Source organism: Pyrgilauda ruficollis, unplaced genomic scaffold (assembly GCF_017590135.1).
Source record: "Pyrgilauda ruficollis isolate IOZ18807 unplaced genomic scaffold, ASM1759013v1 scaffold28, whole genome shotgun sequence".
Taxonomy (NCBI): Eukaryota; Metazoa; Chordata; class Aves; order Passeriformes; family Passeridae; genus Pyrgilauda; species Pyrgilauda ruficollis.
The window spans coordinates 955,966-968,801 of NW_024524155.1; the positions used below are offsets into that span (position 1 = coordinate 955,966).

Here is a 12,836-nt window from a genome sequence, read left to right on the forward strand (position 1 = left end):
TATTTCACTGGAGTTTACTTTTCTATCTACTCCCAAGAATTCAAGACAGAATCTATTCCAAAATGGAGATACAAAACATGGATACTAGCAATAACATCGTTTTTTGTGCTCCAAAAATGGATGTTAGATCTTCAAGAAATAAAAGAGCAACCTTCAATATTAAGGTATCCCATAGTATCCCTTGTCTTGAGTATGGATTTACTCATGACTCAAGGGGAAGCCTGTCACTTGCTGAACACCTGAGATAGGATTAATAAGCCCAAATATAGACACCCGCAGTGTCTACACCTGACTTCCCTTTTCAGTCCTGTAGTTACAAAGAGGACTCTCTTTGGCAGCACTTCCCTTTTACCAAAGGAGGTGTTATCATGTCAATTGAGCAAGCCATAAAAGGTCTGCAGTTCATCATTGATGATGGAAGGACCTTAGACAGAGGAATTTATTGTACAAACATCTGGAGTTAGTGTATTTCACACAGCTGTTGACTTTTACTTAATATAGACCTATTCAGTGGAATCTGGAGTCAGATTCTTCTCATCATAAGGCAGAAAATTGTATTTGTTTAATTAATCATAACTCTTGTGTCAGGTGAGAAGATTTTATTCAACACACCAGCTTCTATAGCCAGTGAGTTATCCAGGGCTACAGGGAAAGGGAAAAAAAAAAAGGAAAACCAAACAACATGGTGTTGGAGTTCTTGCAGTCTACTTTAACAAAAAGCCACCATTATTTTTACCCACAGCAATCTCCCTTACAAAAGGGCTGATACGTGATTTATAGTGGCCTTCCTCTTTAAATCTATCAACCCTGGAAAGATGATCTGCTACCACAGAACAATTCAGCTGTCACTGCAGGGTGTGAATATTTGCTTTGGGGGTGTGCTGGAGTCTGGGTGTGAGTGTATGTGCTCATGCTCTTCCTTGTTCCTTTTAAACAAGATATATTTATTATTTCTATACAATAGTCAAAGAAATATGTGAACTGCATTAGGTTTCATCATGTAGTATGAAAGCTCCACAATGGGATAGGTACACACTTTACTTAAACCTTTTAGAAAAACAGTGCATGGTAATGCCTTATGCTGTATAATATAACCTCTGGACATGCTTCTTCCAATGGGCTTGAGTTTACATGCTTTACTGTGGAATGTTCTTTAGCATTTTCTTAATGAGAACTCGATGTCAAGGTATTAAGTCACCGGAGTTTTTTCTAATTAACAGCAAATTTTAAAGTTCTAACACTTTAGAAAGATACATGAAAAATTAACATGTCTCTGATAGAACAATCTTTGTGATTTAAGAACTTAATTTCGCTTGGATTTTTTCCCCTAGATCAAGTAGTTAATATTTTCAATGTAAACTAGGTTTCTAGTAGGGTCCAAATACTATTCTGTCACAATTTTATTTGTATGATAATATACTATTATTTGTATTTTGTGAAATTTTGCATTTAAATTAAATTAGAGAATATTCACCTGAACAAAAACAACTCAGAATGCTTTTGGACAGCTGCAGTTTGATTATTGTATTATTCTGAAGGTCAGCAAGAAAGGGAGGCTGTAATTAAAGGAAATAATTGGCTAAAATTTACAAACTAAACTACACCAGATTTTGTTATAAATTTTGCAGTAGAGAAAAAATTAAAATGTATGAAGTGAAAAGATACATTGGTCTTTTTCAATTTTACAAGGAATAATTTGTTCAAAATATACCGTGGTTTATACTTAAAAGCAGAGGTGTTTTTTTAAGCTAAGATAATTACATCTTCACAACTGTGAAGCAGAAAGATCCAGAATATCTGTTCACTACTGCTAGAGGAGTAATAGTCAATTTTTATCACATCATCTTCTTGAGAGACAGACCCTCTCACACATTGCTTTTTCCTACTTTCAGTCTCTCTCCTTCCAGGATCCTAAACTCCTGCTCTGCATTATTTATCTGTTCAGTGGCTTTGCTGCCCAAGTTTAAAAAATGTCTAGACTGGAGACTTGCAGCAAATAAACATGTCTTTCATATGCATTAAGAATCGAACAGGAGTTTACCAAATATTTTAAAATTTATTCTGGAAGAAAATGCTTTTCTGGATGAGTTATGGAGTAGGTACCAGTTACTCTATGACATATGGAAATCAGTAGCTGTATTTTTCCAGAGTGTACCTGAGAAGCTTGGCCCCAACAGATTATGTAAATGGCCAGGTCATAAATCTCTTTACTGTGCACCCCCCAAAACTGTTCAATTTATGCAGAAGAGTGCTACAAGACATGCAAGTATTAACTCAGTCAAAACTTAATAGTAGAATATGCAAAAACCAAGTCCCACCAGGGATTCAGCTAACCTTTTCATGTGAACGCTTATGTGATTTGGCACTTCTACCATGGTACAGCTGATTTCTCAAAAGATTTTGAAAAAGTTGATTTGACAATTGTTATTTTTATTAAATGAGAAAAGGAAAAAGGAACTTCATTACTGCCTGCCTTCCCTTTATCCTGGAACATGTTCTGCATTAAAATTAATAGAAGCTAGTGCATTCCTGAGAACACTTGATTTTCATGAATCACTGTTTTCCAGTTTAATATTTTTCCCCTTTCAGCAGTACCCAGAATTGTGGATAATGTTTTGTACAATGACTTCTTTGGACGAAACAATATTTGAATAATAAAACTCTGAAGTTAAGCAAGAATTTAAATTATCAATGTACTTGTTATATAACAATTTTCCAGTTTGTACTAATAAAAGTGAAGTCTTGTAAGTAATTTCATCCAAGAAACATTGCATAAAATCCAGCAGCTGGACTCTGTCTAGGGCACAGGGCCAGGGTGTTTTACGCTAACCTTCAGTGCTCACTTGAAATCTGGAGCCTGCTGGGGTAAATGTGCTGTGTCTGAGGGGCTCAGGTTTGTACTCCTGGATTACAGTTCCTCACAGTGCTGGGTTGCTGGAAGGGATGAAGGTGCATTTCAGGCACAGAATATTGACAGGGGAGATGCTGATGCCTCTGAAAATACTGCAGGCTTCTCTGCTTACCTGAAGGCATTGGCTGTTGGGTCTCTTCTGTTTCTGTTGAGCTTGTGGGGAAATCATTTGCATCCACCAATATATTAAAGGCATTCTGCTCTAAATATGAACCTCGAAGTGCATTATGCCAAATAAAATGGAAAAAGGAGAAGGAAGCAGTTTTCATACCTCTGTGAAGGCATTCTGATTGGTCTGTAAGGTAACCTTCACTACTTCAAACGGGTTAACCACAACTGCCTCTGTCAAACCAGATCCCAAGCCAGCAACTGCAAATGCCTAGGAAAGTTTCAAATGAAAATTGAGTATTAAGGAGTAATACTTCCTCTACATCAGATTGTGAAACTGAGGGATACAATGCAAACTGCAAGGCTACAGTAATGCAGCAGTATTCTATTGCTAAACAACTTTAGCCCTTCATAGATGCTGACAGTTCATGAAGACAGTATGACAATAGCCATAAACCATATTCCAAAACAATCAAAACAAAATGTCGTAGCACTCCATGTGCATGTATTCTCTTTTCAGCTGGAAGCGAAAATATGGCACCAAATGATTACGCAAACATGGAAAAAGTGGCAAAAGAATGTCCTCATGTTATCTTTGGGTGGACTCTGAATAATAACACAAATGTAAGTGCAGTTATGCAGCTCTGGAAAAAATAAAATCTCTGAACCGAGCACGAAGTACATAACACTAACATATTAACTTAAAAATACATGTAAACAACTAAAATAGTTCAGTACTTAAGCAAATTGCACAAGCAGAATGTTCACTTAGTAGTTAAAAATGCTAGAAAGGTTTATATGGGAATGAGTGGCACACAGGGAAATGTCAGCATTCATTGCAAGGATGAGTTAACTCCATTTACTTAGAAGGCTGGTGGCATTTCAGTCATAGATATGGCGATATTCACTGTTTTGCTTTCCATCACAGCACAGCATTTTAAAATACCTTAATGTTTTTTAAACAAAAAATAGTGTTAAAATATTTAGGTCAATTGAGAAAGTTCTGAGGGGTTAAGTTTAATGATCACTTTACACATTTATTGCCTTCACTTAACATCCCCAAAGTCTCCAGGTACTGAAAAAAGTCCCAGGACCAAAACACATTCTAATGAATCCATTATTTGAAATTCAAAGAAACCCATACTAAGGAAAAAAACAATAGTGAGAAAAAACTTACTTAAAGCAGAGGGATTTGAGCAGGGACTCCTGAGAGCTCAAGAAAAAAAGGAATGAAAACTTAGAAGTCTTACTGCCTTTGGAGAAGATTGTGTTACTGAAAAATTGAATTTTCCAGTAAGATGGGAACATTTCATCATCAACCATGAGACTGAAGCCAGTAGAAAGATGGTGCTAATGTATGTATCTGTCTTTTAATAAGAAATATTTCCTTGATATGAGGTCTGTTGAGGTACCTAGAAACATTCTGCTGGGTTTAGACCAGAATCCCCCTCAGTCTGCTTTTTCCCTCACTACCTTAGGACCAAAAATGCTTCTATAGTAACAGTACTAGACCAAAAATGTGAGGGGTTTCTGATTGTTCTAAGCTTTGCTCTATCTGTTCTATGAATCACAGCAGCTTTAGGGCAGCTATTGCATGTTAACAAATTTTCAGCCTATTTTTCTTCCCCCCAGAAGAGTGCTGGGGTACCACAGAACCTTCAACTCTGTACTTTCCACTTGCTAGAGAACAAGTATCAGTCTCTCTCTATACACTTAAGGATGAGAACTGCTGAAAAATACCAGATAAAGTAGAAGAGACTGCAAACAGGAATAATTAAGAGGAAGAGGCAACTTGCTTTAACCTAGTTAATAGAATTCCATGACCATTAACTCACTGCAGTTAAAGGGAGATGTAACTGGAAGTAATACTCTTTTAAAGAGACTTGAAACTACCAAAACCTTTATAGCACAGCCTTAAAAAGATCAATTGTTTCCTAAAGTTGTGATGTCATCATAGTGAAAAATATATATTTACTATGATTTACATTCTTACATCACAGGAAGCAGTAGCTCTTATAAAAAGTATTTTACTCCTAATGCACAATAGCAGAATTAAGATCTACACATGAGAATGCAGATTACACATGTAAGCTCCATCTAAGCATTAAAACATTTCTGTGTATATGTACACCCTGCACATTGTTTTTAAACCAGTTATTTCTTGAGAGGAATTCCTAACTCCACTGATGGACAAGAGAGTTTTGCCATTTGCTTCAAAGGAAGTAGCAATTTCTTATCAATAACTTATGTTTCTTTTATAAAGTCTTTAAAACAAGAGTGAGATCTGTATTTTTGTTATAGTTGTACTGTGCCTTGGAGAATAGCACTGTGAGATTGTGTAACACTGAAGTGTTACACTAGACACGAATAAATAAATATTGATAATGTTCAACTTTTTTTGTAATTTTGTAAGAATGAAGAATGACAAGCTGTAGACAGACTCTTCCATGGTGGCTCTTGTTATCCATGTTTATGAATTTTGTGATGTTGTAGGGAATTGTTTTGAGGACATTTGATATAAAACATAATTTATCAATTTTGATATATTCTTATCAATATTTTCTTATCAAGGGACAGGTTTGTTTTGAAAAACTCTGAATTGAGCGGGACCCTTTAATTTTGGGCTTCTTCTATGGGAGGAAGCAGATGAGACAGACTGCTCAGCACACACATTCTACATCAGAACACGAAGTTCTGTATCCATACATACCAGTCCTGGTGGCAATGACGCATATCCCAGAAGCTTCTTGTATTGTTCAAAGGTAAAAAACTGTGAATAGAAGTTAGATTGAAATTGAGCTGAAAGAAATTATTAGTTACTTATACAAATTAGTAAAAAGCAGACTACAATGGAGTTTCACTACCTCACATCCTGAGCAGCTGCACGCAGTTCTGCAAAATAAACGTAAGCCACTTTTATTTCATGCTCTCCGTAGCAGTGTTAGATGTGCAAGAGTAGACAATCAGGCTTCAGGACTGATTTTATTAGTGTGTCATGCATAGTAGCAGCACAAGTGCAATTCAAGTAATGTTTTATCCAGGGGCTCACTTACATCATATAGGACCTATTTTAAATTTATAAACTTTTCCTCTGGCATTAACTTTCATATACTAGTTTAAAGGTAGTAGCAGATATTACAGTTTTCCCAAGAAATCACCCCCACATCCTTAATGTAATGTGATGCAATCACTTTTGCATTTCTCAAACACTAGTCTGCTTCTCATCAGAGAGATATAATTGTGGATTTTGAAGATGGAAAGTCTGCCATTTTTATAATCTTCTACTGTCAACAGGTACATTTCTTTTCCTGTTCTCTCTGTCCAAATAAATATTTCATTCAGTTGTCTGCTTTCAAACAGTGGCACTTCAAAGTTCTGAGCATCTGCAATCCCTTAGAGGATGTCTTGAAAGCTGTACTCATGGGTGTTTGAATCTCAAGAAAAAAGTAAAATTGGCTCCACCTGCAGCAACATGGTGAAAGGCAATGGCTCACTTTGCAACCTACCATTTCTTGACACCCAAACACATTAGTTTTAAGAATATTGTCTGTGAATTCTTATGAAAATCAAAGCATAATAAATGAATGGATTTGTTCTTCCAAGAAGAAAGTTTAGAACAACTCTGACCGCACTGAAGTTAGGAGGAAGCTTCCTGTCGGCACAGGCAAACAGACTTTCACTGCCTAGCTCCTTGTCTGTGGACACGAAGCCTGAGATGCATAGGTCAAGATATACTCTAGAGAAAGAGAATATGTGACGTTTTACATGTTATTGGGAAGATGCCCTCTGAAATACAGCACGCAATCTAGGCCACTATTTAAAAAACAACTCAGACTACATCATATTCAAAACAGGGCTACCAGGAGCATTAAGGAGAACTTAGAGATTATTTTAAGAATGAAGACTGAAGGAGAGTAACTGCTTTCCTTGTTTAGTTTAGCAAAAGAGATGCTGCAAGAGAATGACAAACAAGGAAGATATGTAACATAAAGAAACTAGGTGTAAAAGCAAAATATACTCATAAGTAGAATGTGGCTGAAGATCTGATGAAGCTTTCCTGCAACAAAAAGAATCCTGAAACAGTTTTCCAATAAGAACAATGGGGAAAAAAATCTTTATGTCTTGAAGGGGAGAGTTTGATAATTTATGAAGGAGATTACAGAACAAACCCCATAGAGTCTTAAATTCATATTCTGCAAACATGTTACTGAAGCCACTGGAAAAGCAGTCCAGTTGCTATGACATAAGACAGATCTGAGGGCAGTGAAAATGATCTTCTAGCAGGAAGATGGCAGAAATTGTGGACTTTTAAAAAGAGTAGGTATCTGAACTCTTGGTAACACCAAAAATATTGGAGGTGTTATTCCACATAGTTTTCACACATGGAACAACACAAGCTAACCACAGCTCGCTATTTGTGAGTCCTGTAATCTGTCTAAGAAATATTCACGTCTTTGCATGCAAAATAAAGTGGCTTTTACACAGCATGTCTGGTATGAGGGGAATGAAGAACAAAAACCTGCCACAGTTCCACCAAGACTGCATCAGTGCAGGTTCATAGCTCCTAGTACAAGAGCTGTCACCTCCGGTAGCAAAAGTAAATAGCCAGAACTTTTAACTTTCCTGTCTGCTTTCCAATATTGACCTGTGACATTTGATTAGTTCAGAGCAAGCTGGTTCAAATGAAGGTGGGATCCTTGGAAAGTCAGTGAATTCTGCGACCACAGAGGGGGCTAAAGTCCCTCCACACAGCATTTGCTGATGCATGAGACAACCAAACTTTTTCACCACGAGAGGAAGGCAATGAGCAATGAGGCCAATGGAAATGTGGGAATCATAAGAAACATAAGGGGATAGAATTTTCAAGACAAGAGAGAAAGACTGTGTGGCCTGTGCTGAGTCTCAGCCAAAGAAGACAAGCTCTGTCCCTCACGGTTCGGTACTACAGACCTATCAGAACAAACCAGCTATTCCATAAACCACGTGTACAGGAACATAAGTAATAAGCACCACATTTTCATTTGAACTTGTTTAGAACCTTGTCCTATGGCAAAGTCAATAAAATTTTTCAATCAAAACCTGCTTCAAATGAAAAGTCACTGGCATCATACCAAAACCAATGGAGAATTGGGTGTTAGTGTGTTAATAATGCCACTACCTTAAAGCAAGATGGAATATGTATGCATAAGCAAAATTGGGTTGTTAAATTCTGGAAAATGATGGCTGATACTCTGGTCATTGGACAGCTATTTTTTTATATCCTCAGTTGGGATTATTATATCATTTTGCAGAAAAGATCCTAGAACTGGGACCCAGATTTTGACTACCCTCCAAAGAGTGTAAAGATTGAACATTAATCTTGCAAGCATCTTGCAAATATGTTTAAAATTTTTGCATTGGCCTTGACAATAACCAAAAAAGATAGAAGTGTTAAACTCTAACTCTATCTTTTTGAAGGTATGATAGAGGTCTGATAAAGTGGGAGGGTAAGCTGCTTCCCTGAACTAAATTAATTTCTTATTGTGATAAAATTTGCTTTATTCTCTCTCCAGCATCTTTCTAGTCATTGTTACCCTCTTAACCTTTAATGGAATTTCTGGTATTCCTTAATGTTTTCCATAGTGTTACAGATCTGTAAAATAGTTGTAATAAAGGCAGAATTACATTACCCAGCAATTTTTTTGGTCTTTAAATGTTACCTTAAAAATCAATAGCTTCCTAGAGTCATAAATAAAATAACTACTTAATAGTAACTATGCTTTAAACAATTTTTAAAAGAAAAAAATCACTAGCAATAAAATTCCATATAAATGTTGCTGCGTGTACTAGAGTGGCTAGTATACATACAATTTTTCAAAAAAGAAAAATTTCATACTGTATCATATGACTTTATATATTTCCACCCAAAATGTTTTTAAAAACACAGCATAATTTGTCTTTTCCTCTACAGTTGTATTAAGTTAATAGCTTTGTGCAAAAAAATTTCTCAGAATAAACGTATTTAAAACATGCTTTTGTGTATATAGTAACCAATATTGTCCATCTGGCAAAGATACACTTTAATTGAAGTTACACAGAAAATAGCCAAAGTACTTACCAGATGTCTCAATAATGCTAAGATAAAAATATATGCTTGAAACAAGATGTCTGGGAACACATGAGCAATATAAATTTGCCCCAAAAGTTCATCTGCTAACCATTGTATTGGCATCATCATTTCTTTCCTCCAAGTTCAATCTAACAGAAAGTTATAAACTTTGACTTTTCATCTTCCAGAAATACCAGCTTTCTTTTTAGAAGGGAAATAAAAAGAGAGAAAAAAAGAAATAGCAAGACAGACATGAGAACATAGTTGACTAAAAATGAAGCTGTATCTTCAACACTTAACTGAAAAACTGGGGCTAAATAACTTCATTTTAATAGCTTTATTTTTACTTGCAAAAATGCACACCACATAAATACAATATTCCAGTAGCACAAGTACATTTTTTTTAGTACAAAATCTCCCTTGTCTATTCTCTACACACTTTTATGACATTACAACCAAAAGCTTTCAAAAAACTTAATTACAAATATAAAAAGAAGCTACTGGAACCTAGACAATGCCCCTCTTCCTTTTGTGCTTTCTCAAATCTCAGAATCATTGGCCTGAATTTAGTCTTCCTCTAAATCTCACTAGTCATTTAGGCAGTCGAGAAGGGACAGCTTGAGGCTTGTTTAGATGAGGAAAACTACTAGAAGAGTAAAGGTTGGAGGGTGGGCCAAAGGAAGCAATGACTTTTCCTTTGGGGTCGTAGCCAAATAAGGTTAGTGGAAATTTGAGATAGGCTGGATTCTCTTCAGGTCAAAGCATGGGTACAAATTCCACTTTGGATGCTAAAAATTGTACTGGCATATGACATCTCACATGGAATTGTTTCATTATACAGGTCCTTACAAGGACATTATTGTTCAGCCCTGTTCTCTCACTGAATTCTTCTAATGTAGAATACAGCTGATGTCTCATAAAAGCTACCCTGATGTCCTTGGAACAGCAGTAAATTTAAAGGAATATTGTAAATGATAAAAGAATTAAACTATTTAATTAAAACCCTCACATGTTTTACATTTAAGCTTGATTCTCATGTTTGCAAAAAACTCAGCTCTCACATAAATGTCCAAGACCCAGGTAGATAGCATCCCAGGAAGAGAGGACAAGTAAGACTTTAAAGGAGCCTTGAGCTCTTGATGTGCAAGAGTTTGAAACAACTGAGTCTGTTTAGCCTGGAGACAAGAAAGATAAGGTGATTTAAGTTCTGTCTTCCACCATCCCAATTTTACATGAAAGAGTCAGACTTTCTCAGAGGCAGACAACAGAAGTCTGAGAGTCAACACACAAAGGTTGCAACAGGAGGATTTGGACTGGGTATAAGGCAAAATTCTTCACAGTAAAAGAGTTAAGGACTGGAGGAGGAGCACAGAGAGGCTGCAGTCTCCATTCTTTAAGATTTCAGAACTCAACTAGACAAGGCATATGAACATCCTGATGTAACCATGAAGTCAGCTCTGCTTTGATCAGAGATCCTTCCCAACTGAAAATCTTTTTATGATTTTATAAGTATATTGAATATCATGGGGTTTAAACCAGTTTAATAAATTTGAGTAAAGGAAAGTGATTTGAAGGTTATGAATGACTCAGATTAGTAGGAGAAATAAAATGGGTTAGTATTTTAACTAAATACATGCTGGAATCTAAAAAGCACAGTCAGATTTACTTTACATCACAATATGAAGAAAACAAGTTATTAGTAATCTTCTAAATATTATCCATCTATTCTTCACTGCTACTTTGCCATTAAATAGGACTTTAGTTTTTCTGGTTTTATTAAATAATTTTGAGATAAGTGACATATGTCACTTGCATCTAAAATGCCAATGCAAACAAGAAGATGACATTACCAGAACTCCTTTAGGATTCTGTTACAAGGTCACATCCTGTCACTTTATACAAATATTATTCCTCTGTAAAGGAATTGGAATGTGAATGATTAATTGCAGACTAAGGACCAGAATCATATGCAGCCTTTTTAGAAAGAAACAACAACAAGAAAGAAAGGAAAATCAAGACATTCTGTATAATAACTGCTTTTAGACACATTTGGTGCAACTATGGAGACTTCAGAGTTCTGAAATAAAAGACTAAGAAACATTTGGTCTTAACACAATAGCTGCTTTGATAGATTTAGAACTTTAGAATGATGTTCTTAATAATTAGGTTTTAATTAAAAAGGTTGAATGGTTCAACTGAAAAAAATTGATGTATTGAAGTATTTTGCTTAGAAATGTTACTAAAATCCTGTTCTACAAATCAAAATAAAGGATAATAAAAGAAAATCAGATCAGCATTTGACAGAAAATACACTGTGATAGGCTAGCATCTATAACTGTAAGAGAGCTGGAGTAAAATATTTTGCACAATGAGGAGCTGTATCCATTACAATCTTCAAACTCTTAAAAAGATAGAGTATTGAGCAGAGTGCTCTTTGGAGCACAAAAAAACTCCGGGCAGCACTTCAAACCTACTAAATAAGTACTTATTAGTGGCTTCTTTAATGGCTTCTTGTGTTAATTTATTAAGCTGTTAGTTGTTTTGCAAGTTGCTAGGCATTTTCAGTAAAACAAAATATGTAAACCAGAGGCAATGATGAGGCTAAAATATAAGTTAAACATTTTATTAATTCTGACAATATAAAATAATTGCAACCTTTTTTTTTTCAGTAGCATTTGATACACAGGTCAAAATTAGCTTAACATTTACGAGCCTTATCCTACACTTCTTAATCAAGGACAGTTTTTATTGTGCTATCAACAGGAAACTTTCCTCCTAGTAAAAATCAGAGGATTAATATGCCAAATAAGTTTAAGATTCTAATCTCAGTTAGTGGGGGAGAAATAAAATGTTTTACAGCTGCCACTGTCCCTAGTTATACTTTTAAGGGAGGAAGCATGGGGTTTTTACCTTCACTGCCCTTTTGGGTGTCTCAGCCAAAACGGGAGGAAGTATTCCTTTGTAGAAGCCAAGAAATCTATTGAAGAAAAAAATAAATTATTTTTGTATGGATAAAAAATATATAAATACCATACCATCAATTTTATTTCCACTTTTGAGTAAAGCAATTAAACTTTCAGCATTTCCAGGCATACAGACAAATAATGATACTCTCTGCTTACTTGCTAAACAGCTAATGTGCTACCAATTATATAAGGTGCTGGTGAGATGATATAAAGAAATCAGCAATAAATACGTAAAATATCAAGCAATTTTATTCTGAAATACAAGAAATTGTATTTAAAAGGTGAACATGAAAAGGAGGAACATTTTTGACAATGAAAAAGAAGTATTATTTCATTGTTTTAATTTGCTTAGCACAGCAATGTTTATATTAAAAACTTAAGTTACAAAATCACAAAATACAGATTTGGAAAAAACTGTGACTTCAGCAAGTTGCATACAAAACCACTTTTTGCTCATCTTCAGATGGTAGCTGAGGCATATTTTGAAGTATAATTTTAAACATGACTCAAAATGTATTTTTTCTTTTAGCACTTAGTTTTAACCTGAGTTACCTATTCAGAAATTGTATGCATTTTATCTTGGAAAAAAACATTTGGGCAGTACCTTGTCACTGTATGTGTGTATATATATCTATATCTCCCTATCTCTATGTCTATCTATCTACAATCTGCTACACGCCAGCACACAGGGCATCTGCAGGCAGCCTGAGCTCTGTTTACAAGGTCAGTGCGGATACGTAATGCTGGGTCTTGGGAATGCTTT

At 35.4% G+C, this 12,836-nt stretch overlaps 1 protein-coding gene across 3 annotated transcripts in view; it reads right to left on the bottom strand.

Annotated features, from left to right (window-relative positions):
- SLC25A21 (solute carrier family 25 member 21) overlaps positions 1 to 12,836 on the bottom strand; it is a 237,352-nt gene that overhangs the window by 9,662 nt on the left and 214,854 nt on the right. For all 3 annotated transcript variants that reach the window (XM_041472082.1, XM_041472081.1, XM_041472083.1), the window contains exons 4-6: positions 12,018 to 12,084; positions 5,730 to 5,789; positions 3,183 to 3,290 (exon numbers count right to left, since the gene is read on the bottom strand). In XM_041472082.1, the coding sequence (XP_041328016.1) occupies positions 3,183 to 3,290; positions 5,730 to 5,789; positions 12,018 to 12,084 (235 nt within the window). The remainder of the gene's footprint in view (positions 1 to 3,182; positions 3,291 to 5,729; positions 5,790 to 12,017; positions 12,085 to 12,836) is intronic.